Here is a 24,796-nt window from a genome sequence, read left to right on the forward strand (position 1 = left end):
GGACTTCTCCAATACTCCTCTTCGAGTCGTAAAAAGACAGCGCCCCAATACAATTCAAATTCTTTGAATTGTAAAAAAAAACCAAGAGAAGACCAATAATAGCCTCAGCTATCGCTTTACGGCTATTAATAAATTCAACAAGTTTTACAAAACCAGGTTAAGTAATGATCATCGCCCTTCATTGAACAAAGTTGAACACACTCTTTCTTCGTTCCAAATTTTAGACTTAAAACTACTCAATTCAGCAAATATGCAGCATGAGCTGGGCATCTAGACAAACAGCTGTACAATAGCTGATACGGATGTAAAATACCTGCACAGTTAAACAAATCAGATAAATATAACTAACTTGATCCCTGTTGGTCTGCACAGCAGGCAGAGGTCTCTGGTTGGCCAGTTTTGGATGTCGAGCTGGTAAAGGTGGTGGCCCTGCACTTCCTGCATTACTACCTTTCCTCAATCCATGAGCACTTTGGTTGTTAGCAACTGTCGGCTTCTGAGCACCACGCGATGATCCCACGACCATACTTTCACCAAATTCTGTACTCGCACACTGATTGGTCAATAATTCGGCCTCACTTTGGTTTGTAACTAGAGCGACTTCACTTTGATTGGTTGATAACTTCTCAGTACTATGATTGGCAGTGGCCGATTGCGATCTCAAAAATGGTAAATTGCTCCCAGCGGCCGATGGCGCCCGTAGTCTGCTAATCAATTTGTTATTGACGTCTGAACTCGATGTTGGCAAACTGAATTTCTTCTTGGGAACCCTCACAATTGCAGGGTCATGTCTTAGTATCTCATCATCTGTATCTTGAAGGTCAAGCGACGAATCTTTACTTTCAGCTTTTGTTGTCGATGATACTTTTTCGTCTTCAGAAAGATGATAATTACTATTCAACCTTCCTTCGGAACCCTTTGATTTTCGTTCACTGCTCGAATTTTCGTGACTTGACTTCTCGGGTTCGAAAATTAAACTCGGAGATGGTAACTCTAACTCGCTGAATCGTTTGTCCGGGTGGTTTGCTGTACAGTAGTAAGGCTCGTTGGCAGATTGCACGTAATAATTATCTGGATTCCGTTCCAAATTTAATCCATTGTTCAGGTCCTTGTGTTCATGCTGATTTTGGATATGACCAGATAGTGGTTTATTTTCCCTTAGGGACTGATCTACTTTGCTTCTCTTCGGTTCCCCTTCAAAATGTGACGGGCTTTGATTCTGTGTCAACTTTGGAACAGGCGGCAATTCTCTGTTTAAAATCTGCGGTTTTGAAATATATCCAAATTTCTGATTAGCCGGTGGTTGGCTTTCTCCTTTTGCTAACACTGGCGCTGCAACTGATGATAATGATGACACAGCTACGTTTGAAGATTGGTATCCGGTGGTTTTATTTGACGGGTTTTTAATACTTTTCGCATTATTGTAAGACAAAGGTGCTTTAAGAGCCGAGTTTTTATTGCTAGCGTCACTTTTCAACAACAATGCACTACTTTTTTGTAAATTTGAAGCTACACTATTGCTGGTAATACTACTAATGCCACTAGCTTTAGCAGGAAAATTTTGAGAGTACTGTTTGCTATCTAAAGCCGTTCCTTGTTTTGCATTGTGGAAAACAACATCTTTTTCCTTCTCCACTATTTTTCCTCCATTACTTTTCCCGTTATTGTAGCACAGTTCCTTTCCTCCGTCAATATTACTTACTTTCCCATGCATATCCGCAGTTATACCATGTTCACTATTCAGTTCACTTTGTTCATAATTTGGTCCCAAAATCGAATTCTGAGTTTCCTGTGAAGTGGGACGCTTTGTTGAATCAAACACAGGCTTAGTTTGCATACCATGACAGTTAGACGTTGATAAGTTTTCACTCAATTTCCTGTACTGTTCACTACTTATTTGAGGCTCCAAGTAAATTGGTGTAGTTTGTTCATGTTCTAGAGTGTTCACAGAAGTGTTCAGATTTAGTTGGCTATTAACGTAGACGTCATCTTGGACTATTTCGTACTCCTTGTCACTGATCAATTGGTTGGAAGAAGAACTTGATGCTTTGCGCAGATTGTTTCCATAATCATTTTCAGGAGATGATCGCTCTGAGTTGGAGTGGTCTAAAGCATAAAATTGAAGTAAACAAATTTAAAACAAACAAACCTCCCTATTTCATCATCAAAAACATTAAACATCATGTAAACCACATCACATCCTAATTGCGAAAATTTATATATGCCATTATTAAAACAAAAATAAAAAATTTATCCACTTGAACAGACCGACTGTTGAGCTAGCCACCCAACATTTAAACGCTTCAATTGCTTTTCAACTGATTTATATTCTAATAAGTTTACTTACAATTCATTCTCTTCTAATCAAACAAGCCAAGCAACATAAAACGATATCAAAATCATTCGAAGTTGAGCAAATCTGTAAACTGCTCTTTCGAGGGATCAAGAAAAAATGTTGTCAAGTTCAGAAAACAGAAAGGGTCCCGTATATCTGCTTTCGCAAAGCGAGTTCGAACTTTAACTGACATAACAATTAGAAGTTTTGCCCAACTTTAAGCATATATCCGGCGAAAGGCAAATAATGCAAGTTTTAACGCAAAACAGCCAGAATCTTTTTCGAAATAATTTGACAATCATTTTAATACATCTATGAGCAGCTACGTAACTCATGATAATAATATACCCTCTTTCAAAGATATTATTTGTGTTGTTTCTTCTAGATTTAATCAAACTCCAACAAAGTAGCACGCTCAGTAAAATCATTAAAACTCTGAGAAGTACTTTTCAAAAACTCAGGCATGAAAAAGCTAAATGGAGACAAAACGGAAATTGTCAAACATTGTCAAACGGAAATTGCATTTAAAAGTAGAACCAAAATGCATTAAATAGGACCCGAGTAACTCACGGTTCTGATTGGCAGCAGCTAACAGCCAAGAAAGCTTCCTAAAGTAGGCAAAATTGACGCTCCTCTAGAAAAAGCACAACTCAGAAACAACTTGAATCCACTATCAACAGGTTTTTATCGTGTGCGCACAATTGAGCGGCAATTTTAGATGAAGCAAAGTGGTAAGGTGCATCTTTTACTAACAGATAAAAAGCTCTCTATTGTTTATTTTTCTGCAAATTACACTAGATTTAGTCGCAAAACTTCGAAATCAGTGGGAAAAGCTGATCAATCAGCAAAACCTATTCGAGATACATCAACATGTCAGTTTAAAAATTGCGAGACACCAACTTTGGCGTGCCTATCAAAACCGCTCAATGGTAAACAGCTCGTTTAAAGCAGTTTGAAGCAGCTACTAAGGCAATCAAGAAATTAACGCAACGATCAAAAACAGTCTTCATCAATTTTTAAAATGACATCTAGAAAAAAAGATCAAAAGAATCCATTAAAAATATTTGAAATTTCAGTTGAGCCAAATTTGCATTTAATATTTACAAAAGCAGCTAAAGCCACATAAACAGCAGTAATGAAACAAATGTTTTCAAAGTTCACAGCCACCAAATTGCCAAAAAGCTTGCTACAAAATACTCTATTCTGATATTTTGTGTAGATAACAGATAAGTTTAATTAATCATAAAAATTTAAAAAGTCAACCCTTGAAACAGGCAACAAGATATTAAAATTATTAAAAGATTCTCCATTAGGCTTCAAAAAGTACAAATTAAAAAACAGCCTTATAACATGCAGTTCTGGTCAAATTATGCTAAATAAAGCTTCTATCAAAATTTTAGGCCAAAACATAGCCGGCATGCTGCCAGAAAAAAGCCACAGTTGACGCACATCCGGATTGAAACGTCTTTTCGTCTTTTCATTGTCTTTTCATTGAAGGCTGATATGTTATTCGTCTTTTCATTGAAGGCTGATATGTTGTATTTTGATTAAAAATCTGTATAATCTCTTGCTGCCTCTATTAGCTGCTCTCTAATAACCTTCATTTAGAGAGAGACACACACCCATTTGACCTTATCTCTTTGAATTGAAGTAAATAAAAGTCAATTTCAAAGTGCGGAAGTCATTTTTGTGAGTGAGCTAAGTCAAGTGTGACCAAAAATTTGATCACGCGAATGAACAAAAAACTGGCTCCAATAAGAGCGAAAAATGACGTCACACACGCACTTCAGTTGAAATTGCATGAACGAATGAAAAAAAGCAGATTTGAAGTGGCTGTGACGTCATATGGTCGTAACAAAAATCGCGACCACGAAAAAAAACCAAGAGAAGGCCAGTAATAGCCCCAGCTATTGCTGTGCGGCTATTAAAAAGAAGAGATAGAAACTGACAAATTTTGTCCTAAGTTTCGAAAAATGTTCTAAATCGGTATGCAGTTTCAGTTAGATTCTAAAACTATACTCAATTTAGCTTCTAAACTGAAAGCTATTAAGCTTAATACCGATATCAGCTAGCAATCGCATTTAATGAAATTTGATAACCAAATGCACTAGGACTTAATGACCATTATCGGTTCTTCCAGTTTCGTCTGCTTTTGCTACTATGGCATTGACAAAATTCACTACATTGCGTAATTTAATGAGTGAAAGAATTTAAAATCCATTCACTTGGAACAGTGAGGTGAGTCAAACGTGAAATCGTGACTCATTTAAAACGAAAAAAGTTAATCAAAAGGTAAAGCGAATTTAAAGGCAGAGTGAATAAATAATAGCCGTTGAGATGCTGATGGCTGCTATTAATTATGTCAATTGTCACTTGCTTTAATTACCTCCAATAACCGAATGCAATTTGAAATAATGACCGGGCCTTACAAATTTATCAAGATTCCCTTGGATTCGTTAATTTGACCATCAGAGGCTTGATCAAAGTTTGCTGAACAAATTCCGACCTTCACTAGATTGAAGCAGTGAGTGAATTAAGTCAAAGTCTATTGTGAAAAATGTGTGTCAAATAAATAAGGTGAACGACAGTTAACCAAACAAAAAGGAGCACGTAAAAAACAAGACGGCCCGCAAAGCCCAGAATGATCCGTCGTGCGTCTCAAATTAAGGGAAAGATTTTCTATCTCAAGAGAAGAAAAATCTTTCAATTATCAAAAACAATTTTGAGGACATAGTATCAACTGAAAAATTTTGAGTAAAACCTTTTTTAATACGGAAAAAGTCGGCTGAACCCTTCAAAACCATCTTCAGCTGAAACCATTTTATATACCGTTAAAACATGTAAACCGTATGCACACAGTATAAAAACGTTTTTAAGCTCGAAATGATATTCAGAAAGAATAATCAGCCGCAAAATTTCAAGTTCTGAGACAATGATTAGAGGAAAAACTATTTATGAAAGTTTAAGTCCCATTTTCGTTAATGTACTCTAGGCTGAAAATTGCTAATCTACAATTAACTTAAACAAGATGCACAAAACAGCTTTTCCCAGATAAATGATGCTAATTAAGAAAAATCAATTACAAAAAGTTTTAATAGTGCTGAAAAAAATCGAACTCATTACAACATAAAACTTTTTAGCTGAAAAACAAATAAAGCAGTTCGGCAGAGGACCAACTCTGACGCAAAATACTTGTCACTTAAACATGCAAACAAATAAAACTGGGAAAAATTTTCATGGTAAATTCTCGATTTTTCTATTTTGTCTAAAAGTTTTTTTTTAATCCAAGAATCCAGTGCGGATCTTTACTATTGAAAATGAATTCGCACCTACCCCAAGTTGTAAGGAAAATATGACCAAAAATTAGAGTTAGAGATTATGTCAAATTATTGTCTTTTTGGAAAGAAGTTTTTTTTGAAATATTCATTTTAAAAATCGTAAAAATTGATCATTGTGTACGATCTCAAGGAAACCCCAAAATCATTGCGTTTCAAAGATAAATTTCACTTGATTTTCAGGAAAAAAATATTTACAAAACTCAAGAAGAAACTTATGTTCAATGTCTCAGCATTTCTACCTAGAAATTTGAGGCATGCTGGTAATTCCTTATGCTACAAAAGGCAACTTAGGGGTCAAGTGGAATTAATGAAATTTGTCCGTAAAAATTTGAGAAGACAAAACGATGATATTGCTGCCAGGTCATATGTGTTCAAATCAGTCACACTTTTCTCTTGTTGAACATTAAAAAAAGTATTTAAGGTCAAACTTCTAGTTTTTTACAGAAAAATAGAAACATTTTCTATTTTATTAAACACAGATTGGATTTATTGTTCCCTTTATTTGAAAATGACCTTAGCTGTACACTTTCTATTAAATCAAATTGATAACCATTTGGATCCCCGTGGAGAGCACAAAGATGAATGTCATTTTAAGTATCAGGAAAATCAATTTATGATGAGGTTGAAAAATTACATAGGAAAATTGGGTCGTTTAGTTTAGCGTAAGTATTCAAAGAAATTTGAAAAATTGACGCTTCATTCTACTTCTTTTAAAAGAACTTTGTTTATCCTTACCTCAAATAAAATAAACAAAACATAATTATGTTCAAGTACGTTCCACTGTTTCCTATTTCAAAGTCAAAAATCACCTATTCTCAAATTGTGCAGGAATTTAGAAAAACCTACAAAAATGAAATATATCATTTTAGAAAAATTTAATTTTTTTAGCGTTCTCAGGAAAAATTGGTTTTTGTTTTTGGATATCAGGTATTTCGCTTTTGAAATTCTGGTGTATGGTTTTTGACGGCTCGAATTTGATAAGCTATTAGAAGGCATGTTGAACAAAAAAAGGAAAATAATAAAGGCTTTCAAGTGTTCACAAAAAATTCTTCCGTTTTATCCTTCTGGTTTCCCAAATTTAAGCGAATTTACTTCTATTTTGGTTATATCAGAGCTATTGAAGTACAAAAAAGTGAACAGAAAGAATAAGTACTACGAAGAAAGTCAAAAAAAGAGAAAAGCAAGAAATGTAGTTTGGTCCAATTGGGTGTGCCTTTTGAATTCATCGAGACAATAATGTTGTAATTCGTACTTCATTGAATTAAACAAATTGGTAGTTTAAGAACTAACACCGAATATTGTATCAAAACACTAAGATAGAGAAGAATTGAAAAATAATAAAAATACAATTTTTAAATTTTTTTCTGTTTCTTCGGGTTCTTTCTCTCTTTTTAGTACTACTATACTTTTTTAAAATTGGCCTTTTTGCACTTCAATTCTTCTCTGCTATAAAGATATATTTAATTCAGTTCTTTAACTATCAATTTGTATAATTCAATGCGGTACAAAAACCAAATTTCAAATAATAACTATTAAGGTGAAGAGAAAGAACCCAAGAGAGAGAGAGAGAGAGAGAGAGAGAGAGAGAGAAGAGAAAAAGCAAACAAATGTAGTTTACTTCAATTTAATTTGTGTTCTGAATTCTTCTCTACTGTAAAATTTAAATGGAGTGTTCGGGTTTACCACTTTGTATAATTGAAAAAAATCTTTTAAATAAAATAAAATAAAGAGCCAAGAACTCTACTCTCAATCTACCCCAATACAGATGGATTTTCGAGAATTTTCTTTCGTTTTTTACCTGCCAGAAAAATCAAATGTATCTTCTAAGTTCTACAAAAAGATATATTTTCTTTCGTCTACAATGAGCAAAATAATTGCCAACTTGACGGAAAAATGCTGGCCTATATATGTACCCATTTTAGAAAAACAACAATAATTGATGGAGCAATAACTGCTGGAGTATCTATTGAGCTTTAAACATATCCGGCAGATTGCCGGAAAATACCGCGATAAACGCTTGTGGCCTTCCAAGAATTGAAACAACTAAAGGAATAAGATAGACAGATCGACCAGCAGTCCTTTAATGGACCACTAGACTTTTTTTTGGTTATATTCGGACTGTCAATTTTATGACACATACGGTCTATAAGAAAAAAGCCCTAAAAGAGCTTTTTGAAAACTGATATTCGAAATCAAAAACTCAAGACTAATAATCAAGTATTAGGGCATATACGTTTGGCACTACTTAGATGCACACTATTAACTAGTAAAGGTTCATAAAATTTAAAGTTCCATAAGTGAGTTCAGAAGTCATTTTTTTGAGTGAGGTAAGTCACTCAATTGACCTAAAAGCAGAAATGACGTCACGTACACAAAGTTTAACTGAAAAGCAGTAGAAGCAACTGAAGTCATTGAAAAATAAATTCCAAGAAGTCTGGTTTTCTGTTTAGTCAATTTTCATTGACTAAACAGAAAACCAGACCTAGCACGGACTATGAATGGATTGGGAAAACCATTTAGAAACAAATCCGATCCAAAAATTGAAAAAAAACGGTAAAAAATCAAAGTAAAATTGCCGCATGTGAACAAAAAAACCACTAGCGAGAAAGCAATTTTTTGTTCAAGCACCGTTTTCTCACTCTGCTTTAAATTTAGAGCAAAAAAATCACGCCGCAAAACCACTCGTTTTTTCGCTCCACTTCCAGTTTCGACGTGACCAAAATAACTACTCCAATTTGACTTCAAAGATCATGAAAATGTTGGAACAGATCTTAAAAACAAAGACAGCGCCCCAATGCAATTCAAATTCTTTGAACTGTAGAAAACCACAATATCCCCAATAATAGCCGCTATCGCTTCGCGGCTATTAATAAAATAACAGATTGCAGATAAGAGTGGCGAAACAGAAGCTAACAAAAAGGTTACATTAAACACAATGTCCGTAAAAGGCGTCCTATCCGGGATTTCATTTAAAATCTGTAAGCAAGTTACATCCTCAAGTAAAACCGTCCGAAAAGTTAAATGTGAAACATTTTTTTTTCAAATCACAATTTGTATTCGCAATGCAAGTCACGTATTATCATGCTTTAATAAGTATTAAAGCCTGGTCGAATCATCGCAAAATTCCTATCTGGTAAAAGCGGCTACTAAGCTAAAAGCTAAAAAAAATTAACAAAAAATTGCTTCGCGTAATTTGAGAAGCCGTTTGGTAACAACTTTTATTCAAAAAACCTAATCTATTGGCTTTAAATTCACATATAGTATCCGAAATGACCCTACCGTTAAGAGAGTTTAGGTCATTTAGAGGGCGAGACATGTTATTTATAATGGAAAGAAACAAAAAAATGGATGCTCAAAATTACGACTAAAGAGTATCACACATGAGGATGCCGCGCATCTATTGACAGCACAATAGCATGAAAAATGAAAACCGCCACTCTGATGAGCATTGTGATTTAAAAAATAGTGTAATGAGAACAATAACAGCAATGTGAATAGGCTGTTTGCAGCTAATGTACGCAAAAAATTCTCTCAAAAAGTTTTGCATGGAAACGAAGCCGCAAAACGATCAAAACCGAAAAAATGGAAGCGCATAAGAATTTAATTATCTGAAATCCACAATGTGGTTTAAGCAGGCCAAATATTTTTTTTCAAACCGATAAATTGATATTTATTAGCAAATCTAATAAACGTTATTTACTCTCCAAAAAAAAATTGCGTGCGACTAGACCATACGACAGCCACATTCGTAACAACCTAAAACTTTTCCACTCACATTCATTGCTCGGCCGCTTTGATCCCTCTTTTAGGACACAGTACGGATCTTCATCGTCTTCCTGAGATGTCTGGGACTGGGGAGAAAATGTGATGGGCCTGTCCTCGTCATGGTGATGGTCGCCAACTGGCGTGAGATGCAGGTGACCTTCGTCAAACGTGAAGCCATCTTCGCCGTACTCAGAGTTTATCACATCTTCCTGGTCACCTGAAGACAAAAAATGTTTTCAAAAAATATAGGACCCGGAATATAGAATAAGTCAACTATTTGCATATTATGAACATGACCTATCACCTGAGCCCTTTTTAAATTGATACTCAATGGTTGTCGAACCCTTGAGTACAATCCTATTTTATCACTAAGGACTAAACTAACGCTTAGTTAGACAACATTATGATAAATTGGCACAAAAACAGCCAATTTTAAGCTAATTGATCCGTTTTCGGGGTCGAAAAACTATACTCCAAAGCTACTGTCAAGTTTACATTTCAGCATTGAGGAAAACAGCATGTTAACGGTGAAATAGCACTTCAGTCTTTAATTTTCCTGTTTTCTGCATAAGATGTTTGCTGCAAATCTTACACCGATTCGATCCATTTTAAGCAATTTTAATTCTGGTTAAATAATTTCTCAACTTTTGATATGTTAATTTTCTCAGTATTCAAATAAACCCCACTCTGGAAATTAATGTGATAATTAACTATTATCTATAATCAGTTTCAGCATTGAGGCTTTTTAGCATTATCTCAGATTTTTGCAAAAATGTATCAATTTTTGTTTATTCAAATGTTTTTTAAGCCTATTTGGACATATATTGAGTTGAGTTTTGTCAAGGAATCAACAGAAAACTAGTCGCGCAAAGCATATACGATAGATACAAATTTTAGTTATCGGTGCTCTGAGAATATATCAAAGCTTTTAATTTTCTGACATTATTCTTCGATTGTTACCAAAGGTTACAGCTATTGCCAGGTGGCGAAAGTAAATGAAGGAAATGGAAAGATCTCTTGCGCTTTCTTTTCTAAGCCAAAGTAACACGTTTAATCTCTTTGGAGAGAACTGGCATCCCAACTTCCGCCTTAAAAAATTATTATGATCAAGGTATTTTTCAATGTAGTATTGCTCTATTTGCAAATGGGTTAAAATCTCACAATATAAATCAATGAGAGTGTCTGTTTTGTCTGAAATTTTTAAAAATTCAGCACAATCAGTTTCTCATTGCTACTTTAAGACGGCAGACAAAATTTAAGCGCACGTTAAAACAACATAGTCAAACTTCGTTCCATTAAATTAAGAAACAAAGTAGTGGGTTACCTACAACCTTTATGAGATTTCCAATAAAATTTTTACAAATTATTCAATTTTGTATATAACCACTTTTTCCGGAAAAAATCTCTCTGTTTCTGTTCTTTGAATTTCTCATCTTGTCATTGTCCATATAAGGTTTGATATTTTTGACCGTCTTTTGTTTTTGGTGGAAATGTAAGTTGTCAAATGTTGGATAGCAGGTTGCATGGAAAAGTAAAACGGACTGTTAACCAAACAAAGGATGAAGAAATGTTCAAAATAATTTTAATGAATATTTTTCATGTTTGGATTTTTCGCGCATGTTTACGTTCAGAAGCCATTTTCACTGGTTGAGCTTTTCGTATGCTTACTTTTTATACCTTTGCTTCTACGAACCGATCTTATTCTTATAATGATTTTATTCTTATAATGATCTTAATTCGTTGTCAAACAAAAGTTTTTATTGACAGCGAAATTACAAACAGAACAAAATTTTTCATCTGAGGTAGAAGACATAAAAGAAGTTCAAAAATTATCGGAAATCGTGTTGCTTCGTTATTTATTCAAAGTTAAAAAAAGGAAATTATATAATTTTTGATAGAAACTGAAATGTCGCAGGCTGTCGAAATTTGTAATTGAAAAGTTAGTATTATTTCATCAAGTTTTTCAAAATTTAGATTAAGTTTATAGTCTTTACCCTTTCATTAGGGTGTCTGGACACATTTCTAGGCAGTGGGGCAATAAAATTCTTACGGATCCTCAAATGACATCATTAGAATTTCACTGTTAAGATTTAAAGTGAAGAATGAAACCAATTTTGATGCATTTTTCAGTTGACTTTTAAAATTAAACTTCCGCAAGTTGAGTTTAGCTGCTTGCAACTGTGAAACAGAGGGCAACTTAGCTCACGTAAAAGCCAAGGAAGTAAACTCCACTCCAAAAGGGTCAAGCACAAGTACAAACATAACCGACTAAACGTCGGAAGAATTGCTCTCGTGGGAGCTCTTAATCAATTGCAGCCTGCTTCAGTCGGGGGGGGGGGGTGGGGGTGTAGGAGGGAGGGGAAGCCTAAATGGGACTAAGAAGTTCAATAACCAAATAACCACAAAAGGCTTCAAATAACCACATTAGAGGTTAACATATACCACTATTAAGATTTAAAGTAAAAAATGGCACCAGTTTCGGCGCACTTTTCATTTGACTTTCAGTATTAAATTGCCGCCAATTGAATTCAGCTGCTTGAAATTGTGATTGAGAGAGAATTTTAGATCACGCGAAACGCAAAACGTCAAGGGCGTAAAAGTCACTAGAAAAGTCAAAATTGCCAAGCAAAAATTTTGCATAAAAAAGACACACACGTTTACAATAATTGCTATGAACTTCGTTCAAGAGCACTTAAAAAAGACGACTATAACGATTGCTATTAACTTCGTTCGAGAGCAATTAAACAAGCATCTAAACAGTTAATCACACATTTTCTCTCTCACCCACGTACACACTTTCTGTTCTTCAATGCTACAAGTAACATAGCCGGCAGATTGCCGGAATAGCTGCGAAAGAATAGACCTGCGTGCCATATAAGAGATAGAAACAGATATAGATCTAAATTGAAAAAAATCGACGCCGCTCAAAAAACTTTGTAAAAAACATTCAGTGAAAAATTAATAAAGCTTGTTCAAATTCATTCCGCAGAAGCCTCTTATTAGGGACCTTTACTGAACAAATGAGTTCCTTTGACCTTAAACAAATTCAAATTAAACTTAAGTTTTAAAGTGCAAAAGTCATTTTATTGAGTGAGGTAAGTCACGTATGATCAAAATCTAATCACGCACATAACCTAAAAACTTTTGCTAGAGCGAGTGAGAAATGACGTCACGCGCGCAAATGCCGTTAGTTAGAGAAAGAAGTCATTCAGAAAATTTGAATTTTTCAGCTTTGCTGTGTGAACAAATGTAAAACGAAAAAAGAGCGTCAGATGACGAAACAAAAAACATAGCCGGAAGAATTCCGGAAACGATTCGAAGTAAAAATCTGATTCTCACTAATCAAATGCATCACCAGTATATTACCAATCGAGAGACAGTGTAACCAATTCACAAAGAAAAGTCTGGAGAACTGGAAACTTGACAAAGGACAAAATCAAAAAAATATATTCTCTAAAAATTCAAAAATTCTCTCCAAAAAAATAACATGATGCTTCCCATCCATAACTCGTAGAAATCAATTAGTTATATGTTTGGCTAGATCAATCGCCCACCTAGTACTTGCAGAAACGTTAAACAACAAACTAAAAAAAAGACTAAGAAAAATACTTTAACGAGTTTTGTATAATTTGTTTAAATTAAAACTGGCCTGATAAGCATTCAAGTGCAAATTCATTGTATCGAAACCTACAAAAATGCTCCTTATTGAGAAAAATTTACCAACAAAAAACATTAAATTGGAAGAAATAGGCAAAAAACCTAGAGAAAGGACAAAAAGTGGCCAAAATTTGCTCTGATTTACTCGATTTTCTTGAACAAAAACAACTCGAAACTAATATCAATCAAAATGAGAAACATCCAAAAAAGCTACAACAACTGACTTTCACTAGAAAACTCCCCAAATGCTATCAAAGGTTGAGGAAGAACAGAAATGACATTTAAAACCAAATTGAACAAAAAAACGAGAAAAAGTAAGGTGTTTTTTAAATTATACAAGAAAAAATAAAGAGAAATAAAGTTACTTTAAACAAATAGAGCAATGAAATGCTCGCGAAATAATCGACAAGTCATAACAAGCTAAAAAAATCTCTACGATTGAAAAAAAAACGAAAAGCAAAAAAAATTTAAAAAAAAAGTGGTAAAAAAATTCTCAATTTTTCTGTCATTTTTCTTCAAAAAAAAATGTTTTATGCCAACAAAAATGTAATTAATTTGTATCCAACATACTCCTTGAGTAACGAGCTTCTATGTAAATTGCACTTAAAGCAGTAAACCAAAACAAAAGGCCAAAATACATTAAATTTCGTCGAAAAATCAGCAAAATTGATCAAAAACTACCAAATTTGCATAAAACTCAAATTAACTACTTGAAACCTTCAATTCCTATCAGAACGGGCCCAAATCCAATACAATATCATAATCAAACCTCATAAACAAGAAAAAAAGCATAAAAACTGCTTTTAATTGCCGCACGTGAACAAAAAAATTTCGCTCGCTCATAGAAATTTTTTTCACACATCAATTTCTCGCTCTCTCAAAAACAGCGGTATGAACAAAAACCACTCTCTTTTCGCTCCGCTCTTCACTTTTGTTCAGCAACCAAATCACTCCGAATTTTTTCACGTGTTTCATTTCCCGCTTCAAAATTCACTCCAAAAAAATTGATTAAAAAAAAACATAGCAGGACAAGTCCTGACGTACAATTCAAAGAATTTTCATTGACTAAACAGAAAACTAGACCTAGAACGGACTATGAAGGGATTGGGAAAACCATTTAGAAAAAAACGATCCAAAAAATCGAAAAAACAGTAAAAGTCAAAGTGAAATTGCCGCATGTGAACAAATAACCACTAGCGAGAAATCGAATTTTTGTTCAAACACCGTTTTCTCACTCTACTTTAAATTTGGAGAGAAAAAAATTCACGCCGCAAAACCACTCGCTTTTTCGCTCCACTTCCTGTTTCGGCGTGACCAAAATCACTACTCCTATTTGACTTCAAAAATCATGAAAATGTGTGAACAGATCTTAAACAAACATAGCAGGAAGAATTCCGGAAGCGACACGAAGCACCAAAACTTCACAAAAAGCTGAAGCCATTACCTTTTGTATTAAACCATTAACTCATTACCTCCCCTGGTCTGATCTAATAATCGGTGAAATTTAAACCACTGTCACCAAGAGAAAATGCAGCAAAAATTTATTATTGAAAACGTTTAGTAACGTTAAAAAGTCTGAAATTTTTAGGATGGCCAAAAAACTGATAGCCTGACAAAGATGACAGGGCCATCAATTGCCCTTAAATAATTAATGATTCTAATCTCAAAAAGATCGCGAAAGCAAACGGCAGATAAAAACTTTTCAAAAAAGACAGGAAAGTCAAAATTATTCAAAAAAGAGTGCTCAAACTTAAGGATCAGAGAACCACTACAATTAGAATTCTAATCAGGGCAATTAGGACAAAAATAATACAAGATTCTTACTTGTTGTATATATGCTAGACAACATGATTTCATACTAATTCAAAAATTAAATTAATCATAGAGAAACAAAAGCAACAGAATAATATTCGAAGGCAAAAAATCGTCCAAAAACAATACCAAGCCCGGAAAAAAATTGCAATGAATAGTAAAAAATAGAAATGTTGGAAAGACTTTCTAGCAGACTCCTAGTACTGCCTTATTTTGAATTAAATCAATTGCAAACCGAAGAAACCAAGATCTAAGAAAAAGCTGAATTCGTTCAACGAGTACATTTCATTGATCAGCATTCGAGACATAGAAAAGACAACGAGTCATTCGAGACAAAAATCCAACTTGCTGAACAGAATAAAACAAGAAAAAGCAGAATTCAGACATACGAAACAATGAAACATTTTGCAAAAAAGTGGTCAAAAAGTATTTAAGACTGCATTTATGAAAAAAATTTATCTGTTTTTTCAAAAACTTAACACCAAAAAATGATTGAATTTTTATTGAAACGAAATTAAAGTCCCTAATGTTCCCCAAAATACTATTTCAAGTAATTAAAAGCAAAATACAAACAAAAAACTGAAAAAAAATTGGCAAAAAACTACGAAAATCGGATTAGCAAATGTACAATTTTATGAAACAAAACTACATGGAGGTAGAAAGAGGCATTGAGTATATGAATTATCAAAGGGAAGTTGCCATATTAACTGATTTTTGACAAAAAACAGCTAAAAGATCCAAAAATGAAGAAATTAATAGAAAAAAAGCCAAAAATTAACTAAAAAATCAGGAAATATGTGCCAATTTCGCATTTGAAACGCAATTTCAGGCTATGCAAAATACTGTGCTATCAATTTCCGGGGTTTACATTTCAACATAGCATCGATTAAAAATTATTTCTACAAAAAACCGAATTACAAGCAAAAAAACTAGGCCACTTAGACGAAAAAACGGCTAAAAACGGTTAACTATATGTGCCATTCAGTCAAAAACTACTTTTCAAAGTCAAAAAGTCATTCACTAAACGCAGCGCATGATCAAAAAACTTCTCTCGCTCAGAAAAAATTAGTTCACACTGCAATTTTACTCGCTTTCGCTTTTAGGTCAAAACATCGTCTGAACGAATAGTACTTCCGGTAAAAAAAAAACCTTAAGAAAACCAATACTCCTCTTCGAGTCGTAATAAAAAAACCAAGAGCACCGCAATATAGCTACGCTCAGCTTACAGCTTCGCAGCTATAAAACATATAGATCACGCTACTCACATAAAAATGTTCCAATTTTGCTTTAACTTTGGGGACTCATCATTACCGACTTTAACGAAGCCTCGTCTTACCTTCGCACAAAATATTGCAGCTAGAGGTCAACGACCTCGGAAGTTCAGGGCTGGGATTGTAGAAGTCATCGCCATCATCGTCATGATTGCGATTCGCTCCCCTCAATTTCGACCTCTCAAACTCGGCCATAACTCGATTTCCAAAATCATGGTGCTGATCTAAGTTTTCATCTTCATTTTCGTCACCAGAAATAGTCTCTCGAGATCCCTTGACGTCTTCATCGAGTTTGCCGATTGCGAATTGGTCATTTGCAAATGGACTTTTGACAATAATAGGTTGAGCTAGAAACTGCTTTCGATTTCCGTAGTTTACATCAATGGAGTTATCGCAACTACCGTCAGGCGATGTTCTTTTGGATGGTATGCAGCAACTGTCGTCTGAGTTAATCGAATGACGATCCGCTAATCTGTCCAAGGTATTGGCCATCGAATTTTCGGCTTCTGGAATTGTTTCCAAAAAGTTTTCCAGTTTGTCAGAGTTGTTCTCTTCCTGCGAGTGGAGGCGATTGACAAACATACCAGGATTGTTATTGTCCGAGAAGGTGCTTTCGTTCGTCAAAGATTGGGAAGGTACTGAAAAATAGTCTCATAACAGTTTACTTTTCGCGAGTTACAAACAGAGGGTTCATGGTAAAAATAGTGAAGCTAGCAAATAATTTCCATGGCATCAAAAATGATAGTATTTTGCAGTTGAACATCTCAATGTCAAAGCCAACTGAAACGGAGAAAGATTAATTACAAACTCCAGAAAAAGTTAGCGGATTATTATTAATTATTATTATCAAGACAAAAATGGCAATATGCAAACAGCTCAACTAAATTCAGCTTGGAAACTCTCACTAACCAATATATACCAATATAACCTTTCACTAACCAATAGCCCAAGACATTCGGAATGCAATCAACAAGGACACATACCTGTATTCGATTCTGCCGCACTCCCTTGAACCTCATTCAAATTTAGCCCGAGGGGACTTAATGGCTGCCCTTGTACATTGTCAGGCATCATTGGCACCTCCTGGTCATAGTGGTCTTCACTTTCAATGACATAAGTATCAGTCGCAATTTCTAAGCCCATGTCTCCAAATATCTGGTCAGGCGTAGGACTTGGGCACGTGAACAGATACTGCGCTTGTCTCAGTGCACTTCCGGGGCTGCCGTCGCCTGTAAAAATTTGGCTGAATGAAGTTATGAACAAAAATCCAGGTTGGACAGATTTCCCTGTTTAATTCAGTAACAAAATAACTATTTTTCACCAAAATGTAAATTTACAGTTCTATGCGTCTGACCTATTGCAATACCAGTGACCCAGCACTTTCAGTCACACGAAGGTTCATGAATTTGTAGTAATCGCCTTTCATATATAAACCGAACGCTAAATCTTCAAAATTGTTGAAAATAAGGCAACTGCAACCCAAAACTCGCTAAACCCTTCCAGAAATATGCTTGGCAGTAACTTTGAACCAAAATATTGAATTCTAATTAGTCTAAATGACTCAAAAAGTTAGTTATTTCCACTTTAAGGAAGAAAACAAAAACGGGTTTTGCAAATCGATTTCATTCATTAGATTTTGAATTACCCATTTAACTATTTAATTTTTGATGCAAGTAAATTTAACCCCACTGATTACATTTTAAACTACTTATTTAACTAAAGATACTAACCTAAAGGTGTTGAGGCTATTCCTGATTGCATCTGTTTGTCTCTCATCAACATTGTCAAATCCGACATGTTCTGTCCCATCGACAGCATTTGTGCTTCTGTCAAACTATTTCTCTGAGATCCCGTCCCCTCATTCTGCCCCCCTCCGATTTTCGAAATGTTCCCTTTCGAGTTTCTAGGTCGCAAGAACCTCTCCAATTTGCTGATGTTACCCGTCTCGTTGTTGCCACCATTTGGCTTCAAATTCGAAGTGCCTTGATTACTTTCAAAAGGAGATATCGGGGGATTATCTCTAGCTATAGGCGATATTGCATTGTTTACTGCTTGGTTATGGTTGCTAACGTCAGAGGTAGGCAGTTTGGGCACGCTTTGGGTTCTCAGAAACTGTTGCTGCGGGGTGAGGAAAACTTTCCTGGTAGAGCTCGGAGGAGTTTTAGGGGCAGTTTTGCCAGAAGCTTTCAACGAGTTCACTGGTCTAGGTATGTATGCTGAGTTCCGGTCAACGTTTACGTTATGAACACTTTTACTTTCGGGTTCTGCCACTTGAGAGCTTTCATTTCTGACGTAAGAACTTCCGAAGTAGCTTGTATGGTCGCGTAACGAGCTCGTTTTACGTCTGACCTCGTTTTGTACATCATCATTAAGCCTACTCAAAATTGGTATTGCAATATTTTGAGTTGGACTTTTGGTAACTTTGGATGGCAAAGGTTCTTTTGTCGGTTTAAAACTCACTCGTTCAATTGCAACGAATAGTCCAAACTTAAACGGACATTGGAAGTACCGAACACCTTCAATAGCACCGTCATTTTTTCCACTGGGCGTATAGAGCTCTAACCCGCAGTAAACAGCATTCGCTGGCGCAAAATGCGTAGTTCCGATGTACCGGATAACGCCTTTGAGTTCTCCAAAATAAACAATATCGCCAATTCTTGGATCCTTGTTTTGGCGATTTGCGTCAACGTTGACCGAATTTCTATTCCCGCTTCCGGTTTTCGACTGGGAGGATGATTCGTTAGTACTAAGGCCTTGGATTCCTGAGATTCGGTGATTGCCGGACACGAATGATGGTTGGGATTGATTTTGTTTACTGTTATTGATTCCTTGCTGGTTATTCCCTGATTTGTCATTTGATAACTTGTCCCTGAAGTTGGGCAAGAAGGATGACCGCTTCTTCTTGTTGTTAGGAGTGGCTGAGGTTGATGAGTTTGGAGTAGTTGTAGTTGTCTTTGCACTGCTGGGGGAGAATGCAAAGTTAGGAGAGGGTTTGGAAGCATAGTTAGAGGACTGAAACAAATATTAGATCAGTGAAAGTACCTTGGGAAATCGACATCTTTAAAATAAACCATGATTCCAGGCCAGTAAATATGGATAAAGAACAAAATTTCGAATAATGTTTCGAACTTTCTAAAGGTTTGAAATTAGCAAATAAATTAAGGTGAGCAAAGCAAAAGCTTCGATTCAAATTTTGCTGAATAACAATTTGAACAAGACGGGCCTTTGTCTTTGATTCGCAAAATTATTTTTGAGACGCTCCTAAAAACACACTGCAGAATAATATAAATGTCGGGTAAATACTACAGTCACCAGAATCGTTTTTCTGGCAGCAGCAATTACAGATCAATCATTGAACGAAATCAAACAGTCCTTTTAATCTTTTCAGTTATTCCTGAGATTCTTATGCACTTTTTAGTACTCTCAAAAAGAGTACACTCATCCAATGACAAATTAAGTAACCTCATTTGAGTGCTAATTTGATCCACCGTGTTACTTACGAAAGCCAAAGTGGCATCAATTTCTCCCGCTGGGGACAATCGGTCCAAATCAGTTTGAAGAACCCTACCACTAGAAGCATCTAATGGTAACGATGACGACTGCAGGAGGTCAACCGAGGTTAAAGTCTGAGATTTGATGGCACCCGCTGATTGGCTACTATTTGCGTTAGGCGTAAGAGAGTTTGAACGGGAGTTGGAGAAAAATTTTCGAAGTAAAAGAGACGGGGCCATTCTGCGTCGACGTGACGACAATCTACCAATCACCGCAACGCAAAGTTATTAATAGAAATTTGTAAAACTGATTGAAAAAAGTTGAAACCTTTTCACTTTGAAAGCACGGGTCAATTAGAACTGAACGTTATGTTAAAGCGATGACAATCTAGGTACCGAGCAGCTCAAGGAATAGAAGAAAATTGATCGAATTGATAATCTTTTTACTCTTCAATCAAACGTCAATCAAAAGAAAACTAACAAACTAGTAACTTGATCAAGCAATGAAAAGTAACCCAATAATCACGCCACTTCCCAGCAGTTTAACCCTGGAAATAAGCAAATAAATTTTGATCGCGGTCAAGTGATCAGTGTCTGAAAGATGACGCTAACATTTTGGGTTCAATTCTTTGCAAAATAAGCCCTGGTAAATGGTTGTTTACTGACGTATTCCCGCAATAGTGTGAACAAGGGGGGTTTGTTTGTAGGTTGTTTACAAAGCGTGAAGAATCTGAACCAGCGAACAATAAATGTACCAAATGGTTGTCAGAAAAACAAGTTAATTACAGCATACGCGAGCAAACCATTCAGCATTTTTATGGTTGAAAAAACAATGAGTCATGATTTTTTTACTTGAATGAAAAACAGACAGAATAGCAAAGTGGTCTGGCTACCAAAAACTGTATTTCTTTTTAATAAAATGTGTAGTGCTTTTTACAGTGGGAGTGACTATGGTAGTATCTAACGTTTAATTCACGAAGCGAGGATAAGCCGTTTGTTTTTCCTCCGCTAGGAAAACAGAAAATCTAAAGATAAAAATACACTTTAAAGAATCTCTGTGCTTCAATAACAAATCGCACACACACGTACTAAAATAGTAAAAGAGTCAATACACATACCAATCAGTGTATAACACAGAAAGAAGCCGTACAAAATTTATTGAAATTCGCAATAAAATCAAATATTTGAATAAATTCTGTGTTTGGACAGCTTTAGTGAATGCGCAAACCAACAAAACGCAACATATTGATGACTTCTAAAAGAGGCACACAGAAACAAAAATATGTTACTTTTATAACAATATTTGGAGAACTTTAAAGTAAAAACCACTTGTTAAAGATTGTCAAATTTTAACAAAGACAACAGGTGAATTTTTTGAGGATAATTAGTATGCTCCAAGTAATGTTTAAGAAATAAAAGATTACAGTGAATGCCTGTTAAAGAAGAAAAACGGGTTAATTTTTTTAAAATAATTTAGGAGCGATTTCACGTACGTCTTACTTAAAAATTTACAAAAAATTTTCAAAACAGGCAAAATTTATCGAGAACAATTAGATTAACGCGTGTAATTTGTAATGACAGGATGACAACTCGAATGGAAAATAAGACAATCAGATGACGTAACGATCACAAGTAGGCGTGAATATTTTCCACCTACTCGGTTATTCACATGGGAAAATTGCACTTAATAAAATGGAAATTATTCCCTGCAATCTGTTCATCACAATATTGCGCAAAAATACAGGCAGAAATAAACCACTAGAGCGGTCAAGACGTCAAAATTGTCAATTAATAGGAAAAATAAAGCTCGAATTAAGTGAAACTTAAAAAGCAGTGCTTTGTAATGGATTATTTGGGCCTTCACAATCGCATATAGATGTTTATCAAATAAAGAAGTACGAGTAAAATAACCATACAAGGGGAGAAATTCAATTTCTAAATAAATTGCACTGGGGCAATTTGATCAGAGGTTATATAAGGACAGACAAAAAATTACAAAGAACTCTTTGTTTTAATTTGGTCCGCGGTCTCATTTCGAAATGTGTCTTTGTTACTAGTCCATAACAAGATGGAAAATTGGTAAAGAAGTACCACAAAATATTGGGGTGCAGCTATTAGTCATCCAAAAATTGTAGCAATGCGGTGCACATTTGGAAAAAGGAGTACATATATCAAAATAACCTACACAATGTTATGTTGTAAGGATTTTAGCTGAAATAGTAGACTTAACTAAATGTAGCGCACTAGATTTTAACCCCTCTATCTCTCTCTTTCGCTATTTGATTCTGTTCAAATATAACTGAAATACCAGGCAAATACCACCTCAATATGGGGGAAAATAACGCACTAGAGAACAACATATTTCCAGCACCACAAAATGAGCTTATTCAAATCTTGCAAGGTGAACTGTTTTTCCACGCGGCACAAAGGAAAGGGGGATCTTTGGTAGTAAAATAAATAGGGTTTGTTATAACCAACTGCAAGGTGCACTCATTGCTGCGTATATTTATAACTAGCTAGTTATGACAAAATAACACAGGGTGAAAGACCGCACGGGTGACTAAGTGTGCCCAGGGATTATTAATTCGAGGTGCCAGTTTTTCTCTGGGAAAAAGGAAACGAAAAATAGCTGTAACGCAGAAACTGAGCTGGAAATCGCAAAACAGGTAACAATTCCCACTTAGGTACTTGTAGAGTCTTATTTAAACTACAAAGATTACAAATAAGAGAATACACGTAACTGGGAATTTTTCCCTGATACAATAACGGAGCGCCGTTTGGAGGTAAACAATTATATGCTCATAACTTAACCAGGCATACTAACTAGCGGTGTATCTTTACTTGATAGTAAAGGGTGGTAAGAGATATTTCAACCATTACAGTCAACAAAATCATTCAACTGTAACAATTTAAGTCAACGTAACGTTTTCACATTAAGATTTACAGCAAATACACGTACTTTGAGGATCCAATCACGCAGCGAAACGAACATACGGTCTCAATAAAACCCACTCATAAATCACAGAAGTGTTTCAAAACTGCGGATTTAGTTCACGTGCGTGCCTTTCACGCAAATTTGATAATCTAGGGAGAAAAGAGAATTAGGGCAAATCCTTTAACTTAGAGCGGAAAGAAGAAAAAATTCAGTGACTATATTGCTTCAAACGAAGTGAAAAACACGCCAGAATTATTAGAAAAAAAGCCTCAAGGAATACTAAAAGGAATCAGGAAGTACACCACGGCAAGGGAATAAAAAAAGATAGGGTATCTGCGAAATACCCTTAAGCCCCCCCCTCCCCCTCCTGAAAAATGAATAAATCCTATAGACTCTATTCCACATAGCGTACAGTACCCCTATTGTGTGTTTAATGAAGACACCTTATGGTCTTGCGTTCAAACAGCGGGGGTTGAGGAAATTGATTAGAAATTAATATTTCGTCATCAAAAAGAGCGGAAAAGCGTCTTGGGAATGATTGTTGAAGAACAAAGACTCCTCAGAAAAGCTTAAAATGGTAGCCACAATGCTTAATTCCTTTTCAGCTAAATTGGTTTCAGAAATTCTCTCTCTAAAGCACATCAAAAGAGGCTTTGAAAGAACCTGTACGTTACCAGACAAAAATTTCACCGTAACCGTATTTATATTTGGCGAAAAATTTTCCTTCATGTATGGTGCAAGTATAATTTGTTTATTTTGCATAAGTTTTTTTTCGTCCGACCATCACAGAACGTTTTGTTACTGACTATGGTACTTCTTTTCAAACCAATCAGAGAGCCTACTAAACGCGCGAACAACCCATTACAATCATTTGGAATATTAAAAAAAAGACTTAATAAAAAATATTAGTTCAATATATAGTTATAAATGAAATAGGGGTCCAAAAATACTTTGCCGAATTTTACCTCCAAGAGCAGTTTCAAATTTTTGAGAAAATTTGAAGAGAACTAAATTTACTTCAGGCTTTCAAAATTTCTGGACAACTTTCAAACAAAGCAGCACGTCGCTGTAAAATTATCCCAGAAGCCAAATGTCTTTCACGATTATCTTGTTACCCTTAAGGGCGCTAGGAACCTTCGACCGAACTTTCTTCCAGGATCGCCCACGTGCAAGGGTAAACAATTTAGAGGGTCGCCTGCCTGAGAATAACAGTTGAGAAAACTAACTTACAAGTTAACACAGGCGCTAAACAAGCAGGTTGAAAGGGTTGTGAAAATCTAAAGCTGGTTAATTTCCCCTGATAACCACCACCTTTCATAACAGCTAAGAAACCGGCCGTGCCTCGGGTTGAAGTTTCAAGGATTGGCATGGTATGATTGTTTATTATTTGAGTAAATCGTGTGAAATAGAAAAGCATGTTAGGCCAAGACTTCAAAAAGAGAACGAAACCACAACCATAAAATGCGTGTTTTGAATCAATGTCCTTCTATGATCAAAAACAATTGATATAAAAGAAGCGTACAAGACACCATAGTTTTCGGTAACTGCTTTTTACAAGTATCCGAGATCGCTTATCTGGAATCAATTACAAAATCTCGGAAAATAGGATCTAGGTCGATATCATTAACATGCAGAACCATCTCCAAAGTTTCTTTTTTGCTCAATATCATACTCAAAGGAGAAGTAAAACAATCAAATGTTCCGACTCAAGTTTAAAATGTCAATGTGAAAAAAGTTGCATAGAAATATATAAATCACTCAGAAAAAAATCCGACAGTTCTTTATCAATTTCACGTCATATACCGAATTAAATTTTCCTGTGAATTTTATTGGACAAACAACGAGGTTCAACACCACTTACTTAAATAGCAAAATGTTTGAAGGTGCTCACCTTCAGCTCAAAAAATAGAAATAAGTGTTCTGATCTAAGCTTAGTGCGAAGTAGGTACTTGCAACTCAAAGGGTAATTTTAAGCTACCAAACATCAGGTGAACAATTTAGCGCCGACTAATTTTTTTATCCCATAGCCCGCCCGTAGCTAAATATTTCAATTTTGTTTCAATTTTCCAGACTTTTTGCTAACATATGACAAAACTAGAACACAAACAGACTAACCACGGGCAGATTATTAATAGTATTATTATTATCATTATAGGTTTACGCACCATTTACAAACTCAAGTGTTTCAAAAT

At 35.2% G+C, this 24,796-nt stretch overlaps 1 protein-coding gene across 6 annotated transcripts in view; it reads right to left on the reverse strand.

The window, feature by feature from the left end:
* LOC142344777 (uncharacterized) overlaps nt 1–24,796 on the reverse strand; it is a 123,118-nt gene that overhangs the window by 32,648 nt on the left and 65,674 nt on the right. For 5 of the 6 annotated variants that reach the window (XR_012759280.1, XM_075396707.1, XM_075396706.1 and 2 more), the window contains exons 2-6: nt 17,909–19,190; nt 17,162–17,407; nt 16,244–16,816; nt 9,449–9,655; nt 350–2,106 (exon numbers count right to left, since the gene is read on the reverse strand). Coding sequence is in view for 5 of the 6 variants with exons in the window: in XM_075396707.1 (XP_075252822.1) it covers nt 350–2,106; nt 9,449–9,655; nt 16,244–16,816; nt 17,162–17,407; nt 17,909–19,190 (4,065 nt within the window). In the remaining variant the exon portion in view is untranslated. Of the gene's footprint in view, nt 1–349; nt 2,107–9,448; nt 9,656–16,243; nt 16,817–17,161; nt 17,408–17,908; nt 19,191–19,678; nt 22,911–24,796 lie in introns of those variants that run through there. The other variant, XM_075396704.1, reaches the window with a different exon arrangement.

The sequence above is a fragment of the Convolutriloba macropyga genome, chromosome 8 (genome assembly GCF_964194025.1).
Source record: "Convolutriloba macropyga chromosome 8, txConMacr16.3, whole genome shotgun sequence".
In the NCBI taxonomy this organism is placed as follows: Eukaryota; Metazoa; Xenacoelomorpha; order Acoela; family Convolutidae; genus Convolutriloba; species Convolutriloba macropyga.